This window comes from Egretta garzetta, unplaced genomic scaffold (assembly GCF_000687185.1).
Source record: "Egretta garzetta isolate BGI_Z169 unplaced genomic scaffold, ASM68718v1 scaffold27, whole genome shotgun sequence".
Taxonomy (NCBI): Eukaryota; Metazoa; Chordata; class Aves; order Pelecaniformes; family Ardeidae; genus Egretta; species Egretta garzetta.
The window spans coordinates 1,227,465-1,253,450 of record NW_009260400.1 but is presented as its reverse complement, the minus strand read 5'-3'; the positions used below and the strand labels follow the sequence as shown (position 1 = coordinate 1,253,450).

The window sequence follows — 25,986 nt, the reverse complement described above, 5'->3', positions numbered from 1 at the left end:
GGGGGGGAGAAAGAAAAAAAAAAAAAAAGAAAATAGTGCTACAATCCAACCCTGCACATGCCCAGGACTTGTTACTTCAAGAAATGCCATCATTGTTCTCAAGCCAGGCAGTTGGGTGATGAACAGGCATCTGTATTGTCCGCTGGCTGCCTGGAGGCTTATAGCAACAGCGCTGAAGTACGAGTTCCTGAAAGAGTATGAAAAGCTACTGCACAAGGTCGGATCAAACTCATATATCCATGATTACTTGCTAATAATCAATAGTAGATGCTATGAGAACAGAGGGCACAAAATGCATCTTCCTCTGGGATTCCCAGAAAAACGAGCGGTCTCCAACAGAAACTCCAGATAAATCACTTCGCTCCCTGCCTCAGCGGGTACAAGAGCATCACACACATGTCCTCGCACACCCGGAGGGACATCTGCGCGGCTGCTACCAACGCAACACCCGTTATCTGCCTCCGCAGAGGGTCCCTTGGCACAGCAACCGCCCCAAGAACTGCGCTTGCTCTGAAGAGCACAACGGCAAGGGCTCCTGGGCAAAGCCGACTGGGCTGTAACCCAACAATCAGGAAGGCTTTGAACCTCCTTGGATAGGGAAATAAAGTACTCCATGGCTTGGCAGACCGGATTAGAGCACCCTGGAGAGCTTGAGACAGTCTGGAGCTTGTTTAAGGTGCCCTTTCAGCTCAGCCCGTGCCCCAGTTCACTCAAGGCTCAGGGTTTTGGACAGGAGTAACTGGAGTGCAAGAACTGGGGGGCTCTGCCACCTTTATGCCAGGACAGCAATAGCCAAAGTGAACCCCAGCCATGCTAACCATCCTCATGGCCAGAAACCGTCAGAGGAAATCCCCATGGCTGGGGTAGACACTTGCTCAGTCTCTCTCGGGATTTTTCTGGAAACGAACAAAAGAGGAGTTGCAGAGACTGCTGCCAACCCAGAGGTTGGAGCTCTGAAGAGAGACCACGCGCCCTTCAAGAGCTCAGAGTCACACCAACATCTCCTTTAAGACAGGAAGGGAGAAAGCCAGCATTTCAGTCAGTAACTAACCCTAATTGCTTGCCTTCAACATCTTGGTATCAAGCCAAACAGCCTAGGCATGCCCATTTTCTAAGCCTAGTCCTGCACGAGGCCGACAACCCAGAGTGCAGATCAAAGTTTTGGCTAACAAATGTGTTGGAAAACATTGGTGTGCTGATTTTCCATGAATGAAGCCATGAGTATGTGAAAAGCTTGGGGCAACAAGACTGCCTGAAAGCAGGGAGCATCACTCTGCTCCGACTGCCACTCCAGCCTTTACTTAGCTGGTTCATATTTTAAAAAGAATGATTCAGCTGAACTTGCTCCTTGACGTGAGAAAAAAGGAGGAACATGAGTGTGGGAAAGCAAGAAGATGTAACACAAGCATCTGGTATGGAGGAGACACTCAAGGGACATGGTGCGGCTCAGTGACTATGCAAGGAGGCACTATAAAAGCAAAATAAGACAGGAGTGGAAACAATCTTCTGGATAGACATGCCCCCAAGCCATGGCACAGCTGGGAACAGGACCTCTCAGCATCCACCTCCAATCGCAGGCTTTAACCATCAAGCAAGGCTGCCCTTCTCACCTCTTGCTCCAACCAGACCAAGTCTAACATGGGAAGATACAGGGGTTTCCCTCTGCAACCTTGCAAGGGGTCTGGAATAAAAATACAGCTGGCTTCATTCCCGATTAGCAGTTAATTTCCTCAATCATTTTCACAGAGGGAGAAAGAGAAATGCTCGTGATCTAAGAGATGAAAGCAAATGAAAATAAGCCTCATAAAACCTGTACTGCCCTAAGGGAAAACTGCCCCACAGCTTTCATTGGGGAATTATCAAAGGCCCCAGACTGCTGGGGGGTTGTTTGTATTTTATAAGACAGATGCTTTAAGAAACAGCTGATCCCAGTTAGGCCAGCCCGGGGATCCAGCTTAGCCACATCAAGACAGAGGACTGAAGCAAGGCACAGAGCCATACAAGTGCTGCTAAAACTTCTTTCCAGTAAGATGCCATTGCCCCAAGCAAAAGCAACCACATGCTTGCCAGCATGGCCTCAGGAAAGCGCAGAATGAGGCTAAAAAATCTCATTCATTTCTATTGCAAAATAGAGGCTGGGGTAGAAGGCATTGACTCATTTAGCCTGAGAACAAGAAAAGATTGCTCCTGGGAGACTAGTTTAAAAGAAGGATGTTTAGTGTATGTTTTGCTTTGAGTCTGGGACAGCGGGTACAAAACTTCCCACACTCGGAGCTCCGTTTCTTATCGGAAAAGGCTTAACATAAGCTTAAAAGCAAGAACTGTTCGGAGATGGGGCAAAAGACCCAAAATGGCAGAGGTCTCCCACCCACAGTTAAGCCTCAGAGGCGAGTGCAGCCCTGGGTAAGCCTGTCTGCAGGTAGCGGTCAGCTCCCTAGCACAGGAGCCGACGGCAGCGTGGCCACAGCTCACAGCTTGGACAGCCCAACTCAACTTTGCTTCTCAGCTGGGCTGCGAAGCCTAAGACAGTGCCCTTGCTGCTGCCGAACCTGCGCCAGCCAGGGATCGGCATCCTCGCTGCTGCAGGCTCTTCAAGGGGTCTGATTTCGTGCAACACTGGAAGCCTCAGTCTGTGCTGACTTCAAGAGGGGAGGCAGATGTTCAGAGGATAAGGTTGTTTGGCATGCTTCATGAGTGTGCAGCAATCAGCATCTTATTTACTACGGCTGATGGAAACCCTTCTCTTCAATACTGAACCAGCCATCATTTTTCCTAATGGCAAACCTCCCCTTCCTCACATATACAAACACCTTCCACACCAACCCCCGTGGGGTAATTAATTTCAGCCCACCTAGCAAATAAAACCAATCACCCAGCCTCGTTACCATGTTGATTCCAGGAGTGGATACGTGTAAACCAGTAGACAGACAATAACAATGAATAATTAAAACAAAGATAAAACCAACAAAGGATCTAAGACCTGAAGAGAAATTACTCACTTGGAACAGCTACTACCACATTTAATCTATCACAGCCAAAGCATATGAATAGGAAATAAGTAAAACTAGCTCTAGGGCACATGAATATTGCCCTTGGCTGGTTCATCTTGTTGTGCACAGAAAAATATGTCATGTACTACTCACACCCAGACTTTTGGCTATGGTGCAAGGGGCTGGATCTCTCCGTCTGGGAGAACAGCACTCTCTGGAGCACAGTAAGGGAAGCGCAGGAGAAGGCTGAGAAGCCCTGAAATCACTAGCAACAACAGACCTATTCAGTTGCTTAAGTGACTACTGAAAAAAAAAAAAAAACAAACCACCTCCAGCTCCCTCAAAGGTCTTGACTGCTCGATTTACATCCTTGTTCAGCCCGTACAAGCAAAAAATGCAAGAGTTTTAGCTAACTAACCACTTGCAGTTGATGCTGAGCTGGAATTGGACTGTAAATTCCTGCTTTCTGAAGAAAAAAAAAAAAAAAAACAAGCCTGTGGTACTGATGTGAAAAGAAATTGCTCCCCAGAGGCATGCGGGTGCTGCAGTGCTTCCTCTAGATCATCTGCAGTTTATAGAAGCTGAGAGCTTGTGTCTGTCCCCTTGCCCATCCACTTAAGACCTCAAGTAACCAGTTTTCGTCATGACAGCAAAGAGATCCAATTAGCTCCTGCCAACTCGTGCAGAAAGAGCATCCTTTGTGAGAAAAAACTCAAGATGCAAAGCAGCTCCTAGGAGTAACCAGGCTTGAGGGGAAGGTTAGCCTTAGAAATTATAGTACCAAGTCAGGATGCTGCAAACAGGCTCCCAGTTCTCCCACCATCCACATCCTCCCAACAAAGACTGCCACCATTCCTCCTCCCGCATAATGAAGGTGGGAGAAAAGCCATGGACCGATGTCTTCCTGCTGGAGTCCCTCTACTCCAACACTAGCACCCAGCAGAGAAAATAATTTGCCTTCTAAAAGCAAAGGCCTGAAGCTTTTCACACCATACAACGGTCAGTCCACGTGAACTGCTCTACTGTAGACCAGGGGAGAAAAGCATCCTCGATGAACAGTCTGGAGTTTATCTTGCTTGCTTTGTTCAGGGCAAGAATGTGTCTCTGGGTCAGAGCTTTCTCACAGTGCCTCTTCCCACCGTGTCCTGCATTGAGGTCCAAAACCCTCGCAGACCAAACTCAGCCTGGGGGTCGGCAAGCACCGCACCTCCTGAACTCCGTGGGAGCGGTGCCTGATTGCTTCAAAGCTAAATTTTACCCCGTGTTTATACCAGCCTACAAGGCATGAAAAGACCTAGGAGGTCACACATCCACCACTGTAATTTCAGGCAGGATCAAACAGAAAAGCAACAGCTGGGCTGAGTGAGCAAGTCCACGTTTAATTACAAATGGTTTTGGTAATAAGCAAAGGCAAGAACAAAGCCAGTGAAAAACCTCCCTTCTTCTTTCTGGCTCCTGTTCAGGCCGTGTAGAAACAGCTGCCTAGAGAAGAATCTCAAGTAAGATCCACCAACCATATTTTTTCCATTTTCAGGACTGCTACAGCAGCACTGTTCCCCATGCAACTCCACTGTGCTTTGACAAGCGTCAAGCAGCGATGGGCAGATCATGAAGGGCTCAGGTCTGTGCAGGTATTTCCCAGCCTGTAGCTCAACCCCTCTTGCTCTGTTGTGTCTCAAGTCACACGTGCACAAGTACACACACAGTGATTCTGCAGTAAGCTGTGTGGAGGATTTCATTTCCTTTAACGTCCTCTGAATAGGAAACCGTGGTTGCAAAATAGGATTACTCACACAGAAGCTGATGGACCCAGCTTACGGGTCCTGCCTAGCCTGGGGAGGGCGCAGAAAACAGCCCTTGGAGCTCCAGGGATGCCCCCGGAGCCAACTGACCCCTCCGTCAGGTCATGCGCTTACAGCCAGGAGCTGCCCCCAAAAGGCCCTGGAGCAGTGGTAAGGTCAGGAAACGAGCCCTAAAACACACAGACAGGCAAGATGGCTTTAGTGGGGTGGGTGGAGGGCTTTTTTTTGAATGCCTGGAGCCTTCCACCCATTTTTTGTGACAGAAATTAGAAGGGATCAGTGGATCCCCTCATCATATCCAATACCTCTGGCAGCATCAGCGAGAGCCTAACACAACCAAAGAGCACAGCGGAAACATTGCTGGAACAGAGCACCAACCCCAAAGCCCTCCTACAAACCTGCTGCCTAGCTGGGTGTCACAGGGGGACACGATGGGAATATTGGGAAGGCTGGGAAACCATCACATCCCTGGGAACCAAGGGCTTCTGACCTTTCTAGTAAAGCCTGCTGAGAGAACTGGGTGGGTTGTTTTGTACTTCTGGCTTTAATTACAGCCAAGTGTTTAAGTTATTCTCCTCCAACCACCCCCATGTCCCTCCACAAGCACAAATCCAGCTTTTTATAGCACATCCGGTATGGATGTTAAACACATTCAGGAAATGCACTTTCAGCCCCAAACATCCCTTCCCCTGGACCAGTTGGGCCACGAGGGTTCGTAACGCGGAGATGTGGAACCGGATGTTTGGTTTTGTGACCACTGCTTTCCTGGATTACTTCTGTCTGTTTAGAGAAGGGAAATCAAATAAATGCAGGGTAGGCTGGCTGCCTCCAGAAATAATGCAAGCTGCTTGCAAGGTGAAGAAAGAAAAGCCAGATGGAGAGGCCACTCTTAGCTGCTCAAATCCCCTGGACACAGGGCAAGGATTTATTTATTTATTTAATAGCTGACAAAGCTCCTGGGGGCTGACAATGGCTCACGGCACAGTGGGTGTCCACAGGCATATCTAGGATCCTGAGTCACACATTTTTGAGTGCTTTCTAGTGATCCTGACCTAGACTGGGGCTCTCCTGTAATGCACAAGGGGGAAATGGACCCTCTCCCCCAAAACTTGTATTTTAAGTAGCCAAAGGGCAGCAGCAAAGAACCATCAAGCTACGGCAAGGTCCGTCGGTCCTGAGGCACTCCTCCAGCATCTCACCAAGGCTTGTGGCTCTTTGCTCCAGAGGAGCAGGGCTTGGACAACAGCTTGGCTCCAAGTCTAAAACTTGACCTTTGTAATTTTCTTAACATAAAGGACTTGCCTCTGGCTTTAAGGAACACTGCAAGCCTGTTAGTAATTTTCTCACCTGAAAATACCCTGGCTGACTTCCAAGCCGGAAGCACCCTCCTAAGCCCAAAGGCAAGCGTGTTTGCTGGCAGCCTCAGGGATCAGTCTTGGACACTATTCCAAGGCAGAAATCTCCCCAGAGCACTCGCAGACCAGAGGGCACATGCCAGCCAGGCTGCCCCAGACAGTCTCCTGATAAACCCCCAAAAGCACTGGGCTGTTCCACACACTGATCAAAGTACCACTGCTGTAGTGTCACTACACAAACCCAGGATATTCCGCAGCAGGTTGCAAAAGGGAAGGCATGCGGGGCTGCGCTGCATCAGGGCTTGCTGCTCTGAAGGAAGACAAGACGTACAAGCCTGGGGTATTTTTCCCCTCCCTTCCCTCCACCTCATATTCTAGGCAAGCAACTGTCAGTAGGACATCAAACATCAGTGAGCTGAACGATGACCTAAATACGCTGCTTCCAAAATAATCACACTGGAGGAAAGTTAAAGGAGTCCTTGAACTTATTATTTCTTGTATTGATTTTTATTCAATTTTTTCCAGATTTGATGTGGATTCTTCCCTTCAAGTATCCGTGGTGTTAACTCAAACTGGGCTCTGGCTATTTCTCCCGAGCGATGAGAGCTCCGGCACAAGCAGCCATGCGCTTTGGTAATGACCAGGCTGTGCAGGCACACTGGCCATCCTCCTCCTCCCCTGGGCCAGTAAGACAGGGGAGGAAACACGGATCCTGGCAGAGCAGGGAGGCAAGCAGCCCATGGGGCTTTCCCAGTGAGCTACCAAACCTGCCTGCACAGAGCAGCAGGGCGTTTGCTGGGGGAACTGGGAGGCAGGTTTGAAGACACAGAACCACCACCAGTGTCCACAACAAGGAGCTGCCCTAGCTTCAGCTACCACCTGAACCACCTCTGTGGCCAGCCAAGTTGAAGACAGAATGCCAGTCCAACTCAAGGCAAGTTTTTTCAGCACAAAACCCCATATGCAACACTTAGGTTACAACTAATGAGCTCTGCAGGGACAAACCCTTGCACAGCGTGAACAACAGCAGCAAGGCCATGCCCATCTATGCATTCATTCATCTTGGGGAGCAGCAGCTGACAAGAGACACACACACACTATGCTTTCACTACCCTGACCTAACTACAAGCTACGCAACACTTAGCTGGAAAAATGAGTGACAATCCAGCTGCAGCAACTGAATAACAGCCTATCTCAGGGAAAGGCAGCCTTAACTCACACTGGAGAATTGCTCTTCAGCAGATGGGAAGGACAATGTATTCATTTGATGGGTCTTGTTTCTGTGTGACCAAATCGTACGCAGCTTATGTCTTTCAAATATAAATGCAAATGACTGACTTAAATAAAAATCATTGTTGGAACACAGAAGCTATATTCTCTATTCCTGAGAAGTGGGTGATCTCCCAAGCTCATCAAGAGCCACACAGAGTGACAAGTCAGATGCACAGGGGACCCGACCTCTTTGTGTCTTTGACAAGCATTATCATAATCTCAGAATTAGGTGCTGGAGCTTGAACAGAAAGTGACAAATCCACGCTGAAATATTAGAGAACATCGAAGAAGCAGAAGCATCTCATTCAAATGCTCCCCCAAAGTTTATAAGAAGTCACAGCCCAGCCTGTCGTGGCTTTTTATGGTCCAGAGAAGCACCCTTCAAAGGAACCGCAGGCAATCTCAGGCATGTTCCTTGGCTACCTGCAGTTTTCATCAGGCTGCTCAAGACATTGAAAACATTATTTCCTTACTAGGATGAATGATTTATGAGGACTGAGAAATTCGAGCCTGAACCTAAGAAATGAGTCACTGGGACTCATGGGTTGCTTCTCCCACTTCCCTCCCCCCCAGATCATTACACCTTCCAGGCCTAGTCTTGCTCCCACTGAAATCCTGCAGGAAACAAACACCCATTAGCTTAAATACCACAGAGCCTATATTATGGGCTCGAATGCTGTCTTTCTCACTAAGGGTCCATACCTCAGCAGAGAAACCACAAACTCACCCGGAGATTGTTGGGAGGGAGGCTGGAGCTGCTGACTGCCATTTCTCCTGCTGCTTCAGAAAAGACTTAGCTTCTTTTGAGGTTGAGTCCACTTCTTTAGTCACCCTGTTGGAGGGACAAAATGAACCAGAGGGTAGAGAAGAGCCACACTCACAACAATAAAACCAAAAGAACCAGCAAGGAAATGCAGAAAAGGGGTACAGGAGTCCCCACACCACCTGCACAGAGATCACCTCCATCAGCTGCAAGCTGAAGAACATGCATCTTGTTAAGATTTCATTCCAGTGACAAACCCTCTATATTCATGGCAGAAAAAAGGAAAAAAAAAAAAAAGAGTAGCTAATTAGGGCTGGGGGAGGAGGGGATTTTTTTTTTTTTCTTCAAATGAACAGGAATGCTTATTCATTCAAAGAGGCCTGTCTCACTAGCAGCTACTGAATGCTCTGCTCGGGTCACTGGGGGCAATTCCAGGCTCTTAATTGGGCTCTTGATTTCCTCATTTGTTGGTCAGTGAGGCAGCTCCTCTGCCACAGCTGTTCCGCCACCCACGTCTCGCAGCCCACGGCACACAGGCTTGGCAACATCTGCAAGCCAAACCAGAGCATGGAAACCGGCTCCAGGGATGGGCAATCAGAGAGAAAGCTCTGACAAGGCAGAATGCAGAAATTTGCTCTCATTTTCTAGTTAATTTTTGTCTGAGGCCCTGAGGGTGCAAAATATTGAACTTCAAAAAAATTATAAATCAATACAGCATCTACAGCAGGGAATGAATTACAAACATGAGAAAGAATCTCTAGAAAACCACTCAATAATTAATTGCTAGAAAACCCCAGTTACTTTAGCCTCCTCATTTACAAAGACCTGCCTCCAGCAACACGCTTTTCACGCTCTCGGTAGCTCTTAATGAGGTTGCCCCAGTTTGCCAAGCTAACAATTTTGCTCCCTGGGGCCCTGCAGTTCTGTGGGCACAGAGGCAGCCTGACCCACGGCTCGGCCAGCCCTGAAGGCAGCATGCTCCTTCATCCCACCCTTCCGCAGCCTGGGCCCCTGGCTGCATCTGCTGCCAGCAAGGGTGGGCAGGCTCGTCCCTGCTCCAGAGCATGCACCGATGAGAGGCTGAAAGCCTCATCCATCAGAGGATCTGCCCTGGTTACAAGTGAGGCTAATCACTGCTTGCCTCCTACCCACCAACCTCATCCTGCAACTTCCATGTAGAAACTGGCTGATGGACATAGAGAAACCCAAGGACCTGCAGACCCAGATGGGTTGCTGCTGGGTTGGCGGCGAGGAAAGCACCATGGAGTTATTTGTTAAGCCCGGAGGCACTGATGCCCCGAAATCCCACTTGCACACAACCAGTGCGTGCATATCCCCATCCTGACAGTGAATCAGTGTCTGAAGCAGCAGTTAGGGAAGGGAAACTGTTCTTCCTCCGTCTCCCCAGACGGCAAATACAGTGAAAAAGGCATGTTCAGAAGCAAGAATAAATTCTTGCACTAAACACCTCCTGCTCAGTCTTGTTCTGCCAGTGCAGGAGGAGATTAACCCCATTTCCCCCCCCGCATTGTCACACACTTTTCAAACCAGCATCAGTCATGCGGATAGATACAAATCCCACATTATGAATATTTAGAAGTGTTTGCTGATCAGATTGGGAAGGGGTGGGGTGGGAAAAAGCAGTTCAGGAAGGAACAAAGCCTTGCTACAGCACCATCACAATTTAGGACATCCCAAACACACCATCCCTCGGCAACAGCAGTCACGTCAGGCAGCAGTCGTATGCCAAAGGTTGCTCTACACCCATGAATTTCCTTTGACAGAATAAACTCTGTATCTTCATGCAGCAATTAGCCAGAACTCTCCACAGAGCTTCCCTAGCCACGAGTGTTCCTAGCCAGATTAATACAATCACGCAGCCTATTTATTTTTTAAATGCAGAGTCCAAAGAGTAGCTCCATCCCCTGCCCAGGCAAGGAGCAGCACTGTTTCTCATGCACTCTGTGGTGCTGGCTCCCGGCATGGTCCCCGCCTCCTATCACCCCCCTGCACTCCCGTGCCATCAGGGTCCACCCCTGGTGCGCAGGAAGTGCATGAGCTGCCGTGAGAAACATCAGGCGGACCCCAAGCATGCAGGGATTTCAGAGGCACAGCATAGTAACCACATGCCCTGGAGAAAAAACAAAACAAAAAAACCCCTTTGTGCTGGCCTTGACACAGCCACAGGACCTGCTCCTGGGTTAGATCCCAACTGTCAAACCCAGCACGTTCCTGGGACTTGAAGAGTGTTGGACCAAGAGGAGGCAGGGGTTGGGAAAGGAAGCAGAGGTCACGGAAAGCATGCCGTGCCATTAGCTCTGCTTGTTGCACTAAGAGATGACAGCTCAGTTCAGCTCCCATAAACCTACAAAGAATCCGGCAATTAAATAGCTTCCAGGATCTGGATGCGCATGATGGGGAACAGGTCTTCAAAGCCTGTGGCAGAGCTAGGATCTCATCACAGGGCCCCTTGGTCTTCCCCTCATGAGTACCTTCAGCCTTCTCCAACCCAGAGACAAAACTGACTGGTCCCACCAGTTGAGCTAAAGGAAGGCATGAAGCTAAGATGCACGTGAAAAATGTCTCCAGGAGTTTGCTCACACGCCACCTAACAAAATTAGCATGCAGTCGGTTGGGCTGGCGCTGCAAGTCACAGCTCTCGGAGCAGGAAGATGGTCAATCCCAGAAAGGGTGAGAAAGAAGAAACCTCTGCCTGCTGAGGCCCCTCAACACAATGCACAGGGAGGGTCTGGCACAGCCCTTCAATGTTCAGCAGCAAAGAAACCACTTTGCTATCCAGGAGCATGAGACAGGTTGCTACTGAAGGATTACCTGGGCTTTGATACTTGCTTCCTCCACCACCTCGGGGTACCAGCAGCAGCAGCTGGGCACAGAATATAACACTTGGTTCATTTTTTTTTGCCCCCCTTTGGCCTACCAGCAGTTGCTCTAGAGTATATTTTCTGAAGTTGTCCACCACAGTGACAGAGCCGCAAAGCTGTGGGCAACCTGTTCCACCAGGCCTGCCCAGCTGGGGACAGAGGAACACGTCAGAAATGTAATTAAAAGTGACCTTTCAAGGCGATTCCACCACCAGACCCACGGATTGCCTCAAACTGAAACAAAAGCAGCTCTGAGGCAGGCTGCTGCTGGGCTGATGCCAGCAGCGACTCCTGCACCGCTCCAAGAGGAAAGACAAAAGAAAGGATATTAAGGGCTTCACAAGGTATTAATTCAGGTTATGCACATTTCAACTTTTCCCAGATCCCAGGCCAGGAAGGAAAAAAGTCCTCTGGTCTGCATTATTACGGGAGACAATAACTCTCCATGTAGAAACCAAAACACTTCTTGTTCTTCACAGGGAGAAATGGGAGCCATTAATCCAGCTGGAAGAAATCACAGTCATTACTAAGGAAAATTACAAGACCTTTCACTTTTAAATACTTGATAAATAACTATTTGCCTGACTGTTTACTGGGATGCTATTCACACATTGTAATCCAAGAATAAACATGAAAATAAGTATATTGTCAGCAATAAAACAAGTCGCTAGTGTCTCGCCCATTCACAGACCCTGTAATTCACATACAAAACCGCTCACTCTCCTCACTTCCCCGTAAAGATTTCATTATACTGCTATGCTATTAAATGGCATAATAAGGCTTCTAAAATGCAGAACGCTTATTAATTTTTTGGACCTTGCTGGAGTCTGGTAACACATATGATACTACTGTACAAGGTGCTGGGCAACTGTCTTCCACATTTCAAAGTTATTAATGGAAAGCATGCTAGAAACTAGATCACTAAATGCCTCTCATATGTACAGGTGTCCTCCTTAGGACCCTTTATCTCTGAACCAAGCTCAAAGTGGTACCCAAGTGTTTATGCACACCCATACCCCTCTCCACCTGCTGTTTTGATGCCCAGCTGCGGGTATATTACTCCCAACTTCCACTGAAGAACTTTTCACCCTTCCCTTTACATTTACCAACCGAACTGCTGCAATCTACGTGCACGGAAGAAGCCCCAGGTATGTACACTGAGCACCAAACCACATGAAGACAACCCACATGCTGTCTTGGGCTGTCCCAGAAGTTGTTCCACAGAGCACGTGCTTATAGTACTGAACTGTAGCATCCTAATTTAAGGACAAGTGTTTGATCTGCTCCCAACAGTCCCCTTCGTCACATAAGCAGCTAAAAGGAAGGAGGAATACAGGCTGAAATGAGCACTGCATTCACACAGCTTCAGCTTATCTGCAAAAGTGGCTTAAAACCAAATTTCCATGCTTTGGTTCAGTGGCAGAATAAGTCTAATAGGCCAGCTTTTCTCCCGCGTCTTCACACCAGATATGGAGTTACTAGGTGGGAAGAGGAGGGTCCCGATCCATCAGATCATCCCACTCCTGCTACAGCACAACACCCACACACCAAGACTCACCCCAGTGTGGCAGTCAGGTGCCTCTACTGCAGCACAGCTGAATCCTGTTTGCAAGAAACAGAACTAGCATAAGCAACTCCAAGGGTATGGTGCATCAGGGAAGTCCCCAGCTCAGCAGCAAGATGCCCTGCAAACCCTTACAGAATCACATCAGCACAGTCACATCCTTGCAAGGAGCAGAAAAGGAGGCAGGGTCTCAGAGGCAGGATAGGGGAAGATGGGAAAAACAAACAGCCCCATCAAGAAGGCTGCAGGCTTCTCTCCATAGTCTGCTGTGTAATAGCAACCTTATGCAGCCCAAGTATCAAAATCCCTCCAACTTACCCATGGGTGGCTCAACACAACTGCATTCTCCTCATGAAAATGCCTGGTGCACATCAGGCTGAGAAAGCACATGTTGGCATTTGGGTATAAGGGGACTTGGAGCAGAGAAGGTAGTTAAGATCCCTAATCACAGCAGCACAAAGGTACTGTCTCCCCTGATCTCCATGCTGAGAGAGGGAGAGAAAGGGTGGAAGCTCTGGAAAATGCCAGCTCTTCACCACTCATACTCAGGACACACAGTCCCCACTTGGGAAACCTGCCCCAGTTTAGACCTGACACAATTATAACTTTCCACACAATCTTAACATTGTTAGCCCTGGGGAATCACAGACCAAGGGAGGGTGGGAAATGAGGCTAATTATCCTTTTTCAATATTCCCCATCTGTGTCTAGCCTCATTATGTAGTTCTCCAGCTTTCTGGAATGATCACTTGAGGCACAAGCAATGCTCATCTACAGGGGTTTGTAAAAAAACTACTCCCTTCTGAGCCAAGAGGAATATTTTGTCTGAACATTTTTTTGGTGGACTCTTTTGCTTGAGCTGCCATGTTCTGGGTGCCTTCCACAGACAGATGCACCGTACAAGGCAGATGCTCCAGCCTGCAAGATCCTGAAGCTGCAGGAGTGCACATGTTCAGCACCTTCCAGGAAAGGATTAAGTCCTCACACAACTGAATCTCCAGGCCACATTTGCCTGTACACTGGGTATGTATTTATTTTATGCTGGATTACCTGGTGTAAAGCAAAAGAGCTAAATTAACAGGTCCCCATCACTTTTCTAATTTCAGAGTAAAACATTAGTTTTCTCCCTTTCAGAAAAAAACCCACACCAACATTCTCTGAGCTTTGCTCTTCAAACCAGGTGGGAGAAGCTGTTCCCTGGGAAACTGAGCCTATTCCCTGAAGCAACACAGACAAGACCAGGCTGGAGTGACTGATAATTTTGTGGGCTGCCTATCTGCACAGAAGCTGCTGGCTGGTTTTTAAAAAGAAAAAAAAATCTCATCAGAGCTCTCCTGGAGTCAGGCGAGGGCCAAGCTGCCTGCCTGGTGCTGCTCCTCGCAGCAGGTATGTGCTGCTATCCAAGCAGTCATCCCAGGCTGCATCTCAAACCAATTCGTCTGAAAACAAGCAGAGGTGAAAGGTATTTTAACATCACTAATGCATAAAAAGTGCTTTTTGACATCTACGTCCTAACTTCGTAAGCCCTGAAGGAAACAACCCATTTTCCATCATCTCCTGTATGACAAAGACCCTGCGACAGACATAAAGAAAACATATGGACAGTGTTGCCATCTGAGATGCTGACCAAGCTGGCATGTCCCTTTTGGGCTTCTGCTTGCTGCTTCCACAAGAGGCTCTCTAAATCCAAAGGGAAGTAGCACTTCAGTTACTGAGCTCCCACTGGGGCTTGCTATAGGTAGAGCACATCAAACACTGCTCTCTGGAGTAGCTGACCCACAGCCAGGGCACAAGGTTTCACCTCCCTCTTGCCTGGAGATTTATCCACTCCAGTTTTAAGCATCTCCAAGCATCGGGTCTCTGCTTGCTTCTTTGGATAACTATTCCCTTGGCAAGCCCAAAATCCCAACATGCAGTTTGCATTTCAGTCTTTGAGGCATCCCGTTGTTTTTATTGGTACCTCCCATGAGGATTAACTTCAAATTATGGAATCATAAAATCACAGAATCGTTTAGGTTGGAAAAGCCCTTTAAGCTCCCCAAGCACAACCATTCCACTAACCCTGCCAGCCCACCACTAAACCCTGGCCCTAAGCACCTCCTCTGCCCGGCTTTTAAATCCCCCCAGGGATGGGGACTCGACCCCTTCCCTGGGCAGCCCCTTCCGTGCCCGGCCAGCCCTTGGGGGGAATGAATTTTTCCCCATGTCCAACCTAAACTTGCCCTGGCACAACTTGAGGCCGTTTCCCCTCGTCCCATCACTCGTTCCCTGGGAGCAGAGCCCAACACCCCCAGCTCCCCCCTCCTGTCAGGCAGCTGTAGGCAGCGATAAGGTCTCCCCTCAGCCTCCTCTTCTCCAGGCTCAACACCCACAGCTCCCCCAGATGCTCCCCAGCAGCCTTGGGCTCCAGACACCTCACCAGCTTTGTTGCCCTTCTCCAGACACGTTCCAGCAACACAACACCTTTCCTGCAGGAAGGGGCCCAATTACACCTCGGAGTTGAGCAATGCAGGTGAACAGCCACTGTACATGCGAGCGCGACAGTCCTCTGACCCCGTTAGCCATGACTTGCAAGTACGCCGAAGGCAAGATAGATCCCCACAAGCCCACAACTCCTGAGAAGCAGTGCAACGTCCACTTCTCTTGCTAAGGGAAGGTGTATCGTAGGTCTCAAGAGCCAGGGGTTGAAAATTCACTTACAGCTATGAACAGTGGACACAAAGGTTACACAGATCACAACAGGAGCCAGCACACACTACAAAGCAGAAGCATCCCCATGTGGAAAAGGCCAGACTAAGCTTGACTCTGTAATGTGTTAATGAGAGAGTAAGGCAGCGAACAGCTTTGCCTTTCCCTTCAGGCTAACGCAGAAAGCCTCCTGCTTCAGAATCTCTTAGTTACAAAAAAAAAAAAAAAAAAAAAAATTTCCATCTCACAAGCTGCACTTTCCAGCAGGGGAAACCCAGGCCCAAGGGCTGCAAAGCAGGCTCTGCCAGCATCTCACCAGACATCAAAAGCCCCTTCCTGAGCCTGGAGCTGTCAGGAGCAAGGCAGCAGCTTAGAAGCAAGGGAAACATGGCAAGCAGCAAAATGCTGGGACTGGATCTGAGGCCCCTGCGATGAAGGCATGAACAGAGGGACAAAAGATCCCCTTACTAATAGCAAAAGAGCCCATGTGAGACCTGAATAGGTCACTGAGCATCTTCTGTTTCCAGATTTTTGTAAGTCAGGAAATTGTCTGAGAGCCAGGTACAGAAGCAATGTCTCCTCCCTTACCTACTGGGGAAGGGTGGGATTTTTTTCTTAAGTATTTCCACAACACAGGCAGAAAACACGTGGAAGAACCTGAAAATGGGAGAACATCATTGGCCATCCACTTCCCAGACCTGATGCAGCATCCAGATACCACAGGTTTGAAATCCCTAGAAATGTCCAAGTTAATCTGGAGGTCAAGCCATCATTTTGGAGATGCTCCGAGACTCCTCCCACCTTTGGAGATCCCAGCTGAGCCTTCTTTTTCATCACACTGATTACCAGCAAAACTGCACAAATGAAATCAGCACACGTCAATTATTTCCTTAAAAGCATCGAGCCCTATTAGAAGCGCAAGATGACTTTCAGGTGGACATCTGCTCAGTCACTTCGGGATTTTCAAAAGCATGGTAATATAAAGGAAGACAACAGGAGTCAGCTTGCCGTTGAATGCCAGATAACGCGCTGGAAAAAGCTGGCACTGCTGTGTAACACTTTGCAAGTCATGGCCCCTCTGTGCTTCAGTTTCTAAGCAGAAGCCTCATCTGCACATCTACTAATGAAAATCCTGAAGAGGAGCTGTTTGCTGGGCCATTCCCCTTCCCAAAGCACATCAAGCAGACCATAGCATGATTTACTTCAGAAGCAAGTGCTCTGGCTTAGAGTTCTGGCTACGTTTGTCGCACTGTTTAGGAAGCTTTAATTTCTGCAGCTGCCTTTGAGGAAGGCAAACACCTAGCGAGTGAACCAGCACACAACATTGCTCCTGCTCATGCTTAATGGCCTCATCTCTGGGCCACGTTCATGCCAATCGGCATTGTACAACATTAGGATACCCCAAGGAAATTCTGAAGCATCAGGGAATGGATGCACACAGAAGAAAGGTTATCAAAACACGCCCCCAAGACCCTTTCATTCTTAAGCATCTTCTGAAAGGTAACATATTTTCACTTACTGGCTTCCAAAAAAAAGAAAACAAAAAAAACAATAGCTGTTTTTAAATTGGAAAAAGCCAATATAAACTGTGGATAACCGAGGCATGCTCTGACCTCTAAGAATAACAAGAGTGTAAGGACAGGAACAGGCTGCTGCCTACACTCGGTTATGCCAAGATCAGCATTTTGGTGCTTGTTTGCAGAAAAGCAACCAGTCACTTTTTAGTCTGCCACCTCTAGACAGAGGACACATTGATATTCCGTGTAATTCTGGGTGGTTTGACTTGTTTTATGGTCCTAAGGCATCATCCCCAGGCTCCTACTGCTCAGATTAAATCTCTGGAAAAATATTGAAAGCCAAGGTTTTTGCACTGTGCAAGCCTCACTGAGGAAGAGGTACATCACTGGGAAGTGGCTAGAATACATTTCTCTAGAACCCCTTAGCCAAGGGGGACTGAGGGTAAAACCCCATGAACATCCAGCATCACCAGTCATCAACACAAAACAAAAGTCCCCAGAGAGGCTGGGCTTTGGAGTGGCTTTTCCAGGGGCTACTCAAATTCCTTTGCCTTACTTTCCCTAACACTTCCTTGCAACTGTAGTCAAAGCCATTGCAAAAAGCACACCAAAACACAACGAGAGGTTGCTTCCTCTGCCCCTATTAGTTCAGTTCATGGTCTTCCATATCAAATCTGACAATACCAGTCTACCTCATCTGGTGGAAGTTGTGTATCACTTGCTATCTGCCTGGAAAAAAAGGCAGGGCTTTCCAAATATACAGCTTCAGGACACAGATTCTGGTAATGCTCACCTGCCTTCTCACTCACACGTCTAAGCAATACAGCAAAGGCTTTTGCAAAAAAAGAAAAAAGCACGTATGGAACATGCCACACACACACATCAGCCTTGATCTCACATGCACCACGCTACCTACAACATCAATAAGAGATGCACACCCAAACTACCCATCTTTCCCCTGATTTTAAAAGCAACCTTGTCCTTCACTCAGCATTGTACAAAACCCCATGAGCACAAAACAAATGACCAAGATTCACGCCCAGCTAGAAGCGTGAGCATGCTGCCAACCCCTTGCTATTAAGCATCCGCTGAGTATCTTGAAAAGCATCACAAGGTAAGGAGAGAGTTAATGGTGTTACACGTTCTCTCAGTGCTAATTAGCCTAACACATCTGACTGAGCCATGCTGAGACCACAGAGCAAGAACACAGATGGACAATTATATGTTTTAAAAATTCCTCTCTGTACCAGCTCTAAATCTTGAGACTTGTAGTAAATTCCCTGCTCTTTTTTCCCCCCTTTCCCTTGAAATACATTAACTCCATCAGCCTCAGCATTCTCCCCACTCCTGCTCAATGCTTGTCAGGACTACGCAGAAGCAGCAGCTATTGCTCAGAGAGCTAACCTTAACTGTCTACAAAGCAAAGCAACAAAATAGTGGTGGCAGTCTCCCACACTCCTTGGCTTACACCCCCTTTGTTTCCCAACTTTGTTGCATTTGCTCTGTCTCAGTTGTCATGTAAGGAGCAGAGAGGACATCACAGCCACTGAGATGGAAATCAGAGGCTGAACAAGGACTTTGGAAAGCTCGGGCTGTTCTCAGATGTCTGATCTGCTTCTCTGCAGCCATTTCCACCTGTTCCCTCCTGAAAAGGGTCAGGATCAAGGGGCTGAAGCTCTGGAAGAGGACAGCAGATCTGGGGTTAGAAACAGCGAGCCGTCTAGGACGTAGGTGCCATTCCTCTGTTCAACAAGCACACAGATGAGCCAAGATTAAAAAAAGAAAAACAGTATTTCAGTAGTGAGAGGCAGCATCAAGATATCCCCAAGAAGCAGCACTGTACAGCTGCAGAGAACTGAATTATAACCTCAGCTCTGCTGCGCACAGGTCAGCACTTCTCCTTGCTGCGGTGGAGTAAGTCAGTCCTTAACCAGCTCTGCACGGCTCTCCAGAATCACTCACCACGGTGGAGAGTCCAGCAGCCCGGCTACCACCACAGGCTGGGCTCAGACCTCACCACCCCACTCAACCAGGCCTAAGTTAAAGGCTGTGTTGACCTTGAGGACTTTGTGGGAGACCAAAAAAGGAAACTTTGGACACTGCCTGCAACCCTGCTCGCACAGTTCCCATTGGCAACCGCATTCTTGCGCAAAGGAGATCCGCACCATTGGCTGAGAAAGGGCTTTTATGTTTTAGCACAGGCAAGCCTCCTGACAAGCCTTCAAGACCAGGTTGGATAGGGCTCTGAGCAACCTGATCTAGTTAGTGGTGTCCCTGCTTACTGCAGAGGGGTTGGACCAGATGACCTCTAGGGGTCCCTTCCAACCTAAAACATTCTATGATTCTAAGAACCTGCCCTCAGCCACCTCACTTCACTTTTGCTTCTCCTGCTCAAAAGGTCATGAATTTCACCACCAAAATCCACTGATCCAACTTAAGGTCCAGCTTAAGGTCCTTAAGTTCCAACTGAATCTCCTCTGAATAATCTTTTTTTCTCGAATCCTTAAGGTAGGCTGAAAACCTGTGAAGCAGCAACACAGAATGAGTAATGAGGTTTTTCTCCCAGGCACATCCTAGGTGATAACCATTTACAAACAGACAAAAATCAGGTTCTCTTTCACCCCGCACTTCCACTGTGGCAGATGAAATATCAACCTTGGCCAGTATAAATCCCAGTAATTACTACAATGATTTAAGTTTATAACTATTTGGTTATTAATCGGATACTTTAGGTACCTCTTTAAAGCTTTGTATTTTGTTTTTAGGACGCAACAGCCACACTGTGAACCATCACCTCCCCTAACCTAGAATACAAGCTGCCTCCCAACTCTGCTCAGCGCGCGTAGCCAGCACAACGTTTCCCCACAGCACAGTGGACACACAAATAAAAGCAGTCACGTACTGCAGCAGACCAGAGGCTAATCTAAGTCACAAATCCGGTTTCCTACAAGAGTCGATGGCAGTGAGCCCTTATCCAGAGATGGAGTTCACGTCTGACATACAACAGCCCAGACATTTTTCTGACATGAGTTTGCCCAGTTCCTTCTACGAAAGTGTACGAACTTTTAAGTATCCGTTATATCCAGCAGCAAGTCACATACTCGGCATGACGCTGCTTACTGTCCAGTAGGTCTGGCACTGGCCATTCCTAGATTGATTTGGTACATGCAATGCACGAGTGAAGCTTGGATCCCTGGGTATCCTGAGCCAGGAGATCCAGGTAGCACCGGTGAATCCGTGGATGTCATCAACTCCAGCACGCCTCAGTTTTCATATTCCCAAATGGGGAATAACAACACTTTTTAAAGACGTGCTTTGAGATGCACGGACAGAGAGTTCTGTAGGAAAGCTAAGGATTTTTCCTCTTCACATCTGTAAAGGCTTCAAGGACTTCAAACACATCAGAGAGCCTTCTGCTCCTCTGTATGTACCTCTGGACTAAATGCCTTATTAAAACCCACCTAAAAGCAATCTAAAAAAGCAAACAATATCCACGGAATTGGGTCATCATCTGTATCTTGGAGCAATAAAAAAAGAGACCACCATAAGTCAGGTGATTTTCACGGCTGTGAATTGAAGCAGAGAGCTCTCCTAGTGAGAACACAGTGCAGGGCTTGCTACCCCACCAAACACAGGCATTCCAGCACCGAGTTTCAAAGCAACAGTAAGCTTTAATCGGGCAAACACTGAAGAATACTTTCAGTAGCAGCCTGAATTAATCAGGGAACAGGCATTTAAGAAGCAGATAAAGATTACTGAGCTCAACCTGAAAAGATGAGCTCCAGTCAAACTCAGCAAAATCTCACTCATTTGCTCAGCCTTGAAATACGAAAGTAACAGAAGAGTTCACTGGACAAACATTTATCCGTTATGCAAGGTCCACGGTAACCCCCCAGCTCCCTGGCTGTAAATGCTTCAGGTTCAGGACTCTGTGGTCTGGCAATTTCTGACATAGCTGTAAGAATGAAGCCTTCAGCCCTTATCAGCTGCTCAGCAGGAGGAAGACACGCTGTGTGCAAGAAAGTACTGGCTGGATCTTTGTGCTTGCTTATCCCAGCATCTAGGCAGCAGAAGGGAGCTCACGCTGCAGACATAGAGAGGAGATCCTGAAACGTCTTCCTGAAACATTTCTACATGGATCCTGGCCCAGCATGCTGCCAGCGGCCATGCAGCTTGCCTAACAATTCTGGCCCCAGACACGGCGAGAAGCCAAGAATTACACACATCGCAGGAACACCTGCCAGACACACCAGAGTGCTGAAAGGAACAGGTTCTGAGCACGCAAGCACAGCGAAGACGCTTGAGAAAAAGGCTCAAGGGTTAATGCAAAATCTAATCCACAAATCCTCCAAGGGTCAGAAGCAATTGCCTCCAAGAAATCAGCTCTTTGCCACCAAGCCTCTGAGAAGTCAGCTCTTTGCTACCTACCAGCAGTGAGGACTGGGCAGGAGGGGACCACAGAGGTCTGAGGTCATCGCCCAGCCTGCTGGAAGTCTTTCTGGATCCCAAAACCTGGCACTCCTGGAGAAGACAGCCTTGTGGGAAAGTAAAGGGAGCTGTGACAGGAACACCTTGCCAGATTTCAGGAAAAGAGCAGGGCTCTCCCAAGTGACAGATGGAGAGCAGAGCCCTACTACAGCCTTGCTTTGGCTTGGCTGCTTTGCTCACACGCATGGAGAAGTGGTCGAGGGTCACTGAAGCAGCACAAGCCACAGTTTTGGCAGCACAGGACAACATTATCAGTACAGCACAGCAACTCTGTGATACCAGGAAAGCATCCCCACCAGAAGAACAACCCAAGTGTGTGAAGCCTTGGATTTAAACCACACGAACAAAGCACATATGCACAGAAACACGAAGCTTCTAGTTTTGAGTCCTTTACCTGGAATTCGCAATGTGTGAACAAAGCAGGGTGTTGAACACAGGCCTCCCATTCCGGAATTGGCACCCAAGCCAGACACCATTACTCCTCTCAGCTTCGTTTTGCCTCCCACAGGCCAAACGAAGGTACACAGAAGATGTTTCAAACACAAACCTACTCTTGCTAGCATTCGATGACCCAACCTTGCTCTTCCCTCGCACGTGGCTATGCTGACTGTGACTGACACCATGGGGCTGGACCAGCTCCATGTATGCAAGCAGCATTCTGCTGCAGTCCTGGGTAGACACAAAGTTGACTTTCATGGAAGGAGCACAGAAGAACCATTTTGATACGCTGAGCACAGCGGCGGTTTAAAGAAAGCCAAGGCCCAAAGTAGTTTGGACTGCCAAAGAGAAAACAAGCCTCATCACACAGCAATTACATTTTGCAACAGAGAAACCTTGGCATGAGGGATGCAATTCCCTATTAATGCAACCACACGTCCTCTATGAGGCAAGTTCATAAACCAGAGGCTTCGAAGGGGCATCAATCTCCTCTGCCAGTGAGAAATGACTTGAACGTCCATTTTGATGCTGAACTGCCTTTGCAAATTGCTCCCACTGCCCAGAATTACAGCCATTTGGGTGACAGTCATGTGCCGCTCCTAATCTATTGAACACCTGGGAGGAATGAAAAGCAGACAGCACAGTCACAACTGGAAAACTGGGAAATCAGTTAGAGGTTGTTTCTAGTTCCAGGATTCAACAGCTTTGGTTTTACAAGGTAATACTAAATCATGTATTTTATAAAATTAAAAGCCACTGAATTTAATTCTTTACTTGGTAGCTGGTAATTTGTAACACTCTGAACCTAAAGTTCAGCATTAGCAACTGATACAAGCACAGACTAATCAAAATGGACATTAAACGTACCAGTAACCTATAGGGGCATTGATAGCTTAAAGACGAAGGTCTGCCGCAATTCTAGTATAGCCCTGTAGCTGGAGATTTCTTTCAAGAGACTTCTGCTACTCCAACCATATGAGAGAGATTATACTGTCTCCTTACAGGAGAAAATAAATTGTTCTGCAACATAAGGTTGGGGCTAAATGATCTTCTGTCGAGTTTCAGTAGGCAGACTGTCGAAATTTGTGCCCTGAATCTATCAGTGCTTAAATACTGATCTAAATTTTTCTCAAGCTTTCAAAAGAGCAACACTCAAAAGTAGCCTCAAACCATTTCGAAAGGAGAGCAACAGAGACGGCACTCTCATTGCAGTTCTTTCAGTCTAGAAACTCACACCCACAACTACCAGTGTTGGCTTTTGTAACCAAAAATTTGCCAGCTGCTTCCGCAGGCAAGGAAGTCAGCGTTTGGTATTCAAGGCATTTGCAGACGTTAGGGTCATGCAAAGAAAACCTCCCACTATTCTAAAGAAAAAGCAGCCCTCTGGCCCTCACCTACCGCTGTTACAGAAAAGCACCAGTAGCTGTAAGCAGCGATAACTCCTTACATCCTACCCAGAGCTAACAGCGTAACGCACACAGAGATGCAAGATGTAGCAAACAACACAAAAGCTTCAGCTTTGAATATCACAGAAATCAAGGAGGCAAAAAAACATTGACGGATTTTTCTGTTATCAAAGAGCCAAAGAAAGCAGCACGTTGTAACTGCGGCACCAGCAGGGAACAGTCCTCCAGACCTCGCTGCAAACTTTCTGTTGCTGGCTCTGTAACCTGTTGATAGAATGGCTGCTGTAAACAAAAACCACATTAACCTTGGTGGTTTGCAGGATTGCGGCCTCATTGTCACCCATGCTCCAGCTTTTGCCTATTTGATCAAAAATTTGTAGAAACTTGTGTCGATTCCTTTGCGGTTCCCCAAGGGAAACAGTCAGTACTGAGCAGTACAAAGGACACTAGAAAAGCAACTGGTGCAGAAAAATATGCCTTTATCTAACTTGGAAACTTTACTTGCTATAGCTATTAAAACAACTACAGATAAGATACCGATGTCAAAAGTACAAACTCAGCATCTTTGGAGCCCTGAACAAGTTCTGTTCACATGAGACAAGCCACTTTTTGAAGGACAGAGAACGTTTCCCCAACCCCTCTAACTACTATTACCAATAAAAGCAAGAGCAGTGCTGGTAAAGCTAATCTGTAACCACCACACAAAATCTAGAATGCCAGAATCAGACCAACATCTGAGTTAATCTCTGCTTAAACCATAATTATCTGGGGCTTCTTTTCATAGAGACAGGTAAACAAAAAGCTTCAAGGCAGACATTTTTACTAGCTCCCTACTTTAAAGAGTCCTACTTCACAAAAAATTGCACAAAAAAAAAATTCCTTTCCACAAGTGGAAGACTCATGTTCTGAAGTACGCCTACAAGGCATGCCTCCCTGTAAATCAAGCCCCTCCTGTAAGTGATACACTTCTATGCGCGTGTTAGGACATGACCCTCACCTACAACACACAGATGGACATGCCCGGGCTCCAAGTAAGATTGCATGCTGATTTCATGCAACCCCAAAGCACCAGGAATGCAATTCTGCCCTGTGCCATCTGTTGGTACATCAGAACCCCGCAAGGCTTTTGTATGACAGCCCTGCGATCCATTCTCACCTGGCAGGACATCACTTTTGAACCAGAAAAAAACAAAACAGGAAAATTGGGGACAAACAGGCTGGCAGCTGAGAAGGGGAGCGTGCATCCGAAGACAAAATTTCTGTCTGTAATTCTGCTACAGGCTTTTATCTGCCCAGGGGAAAGACTTAGCCTTTCCTTCATAGAAAGGGTACGATGGGTACTCTCTCTCAGAAAAGCTGCAGTGGTGCAGTTCTCTGCCATTTCCCCAGTGAATGAAGGGTATTCCTACAGCCTGGATTGTGCAGGGAAATAGGGAAGTCGCTACAGTGACTCATGGCTCTCCTCGGGTTTTTCAAACGGCTCAGGGGGCAGTGCTAACATGAAAAGCAAGAGCAGCGGAAGCCGCTGCTCTCCGCTTCCTCCTCCAGATTTAGGCAGCATGGGTGTTATTGCTGGGAACTGCTGCCCTCTGCTGTCACACAAAATAGAGATGAAATTCTCATCTGACAAAACCAGGTTTACAGCTACATATAAAAAAAAAAAAAAAATACACCATGGTAACAACCACAAGGTCACAGTGCATTCAGATTTCAAGTGGGTTCACCCCAGCCCCTCCTGGTTTTACGCACTGATAAAATGCCTGCCCCTTTTTGCAGCACATCCCGAGAGGCATCTTGGAAGCCAAACACAGCCTAAAGGATGATTTTACCTAGCCCATCACCTTTGTTACAGCTGTTTCAGAGGTAAGAAGCACTCGGCTATTAGTCCGTTCAGTAAAGCATCTCTTTCTGTCTGCAGATCTTTGTAGTGGATTGTGCACATCATGAGGGAAAGTGCTAGTAAATATCCTGCCCCCAGCACAGGGCTTGGACTAGTGCCACTGGGAAGCTTTGCCAACCATTTTAAACACTGTCCAGATGGGGAAGCCTAAGTGAATTTACAGGTATATTTTTTAGTTGAGGAAAGACTGTGTATAAGGAGACTCTGCAACCCTCAGGCAGAAAAATCCTGGCCTTGTTTTCCTTGAAGGTCTGTATGTGCTTATGACAAGAAACCCAGCATAGAGGAAAAAGGAGAAGATACACCATGCTTCACAGCACATCTCCAGCCTGAAGAGCAGCACTCAGTTTGTTCTGAGCCTGCAGTAGTCACATCACCTCTGCCAGCTTACCTGACTTCCTCACCAGCGAAATCAAACACTTTGGTGATTGTCACTTTTCCTGAATCTTTTGGCTTCTCAGATTCTTTTGGTTTCTCCTGAAGCTTCTTCCCGCTCTTCTCTTCTTCAGTCTGGAGGAGAAAACAGAACAACACATTTGTGGAGACAAGCCAAATTATCGCTCCAAGGGGCCAAGGACCCAGTGCAGACCTCAGGTAGCACTGCAATTTAGGCTGGCTGGTCAAAGCAAGGCGCCCGCAGACAAGAAAAAGGAAACAAAAGTCCCTGCCACCAGAAGGAAATTCCCCACTTCTCGTTCCAAGCTCTCACTGGAGCTCAAGGATCAAAACAAACCCAAAACAAGAAGTGAAATTGTAATTAAATATAGGAAGGAGCAAGAATACACTGCTGTGGTTTGTAAGCAAGCAAAAGCCTGAAGACTCAATTCTCCCAAACTAAGCACCGCCAGGCAGTAAAGCTGCCAGGCTCGACTACACAGAAACAGGTTTATTTTTACTCAAGAATACAGAAGAACCAAAAACC

General features: G+C 47.5%; 1 protein-coding gene across 1 annotated transcript in view; it reads right to left on the bottom strand.

The window, feature by feature from the left end:
* CFDP1 (craniofacial development protein 1) overlaps positions 1–25,986 on the bottom strand; it is a gene marked incomplete at its 5' end in the record, with an annotated part of 69,174 nt that overhangs the window by 40,976 nt on the left and 2,212 nt on the right. Inside the window, 2 exons of the mRNA XM_035898794.1 lie at positions 8,147–8,251; positions 25,456–25,574. Of these exons, the coding sequence (XP_035754687.1) occupies positions 8,147–8,251; positions 25,456–25,574 (224 nt within the window). The remainder of the gene's footprint in view (positions 1–8,146; positions 8,252–25,455; positions 25,575–25,986) is intronic.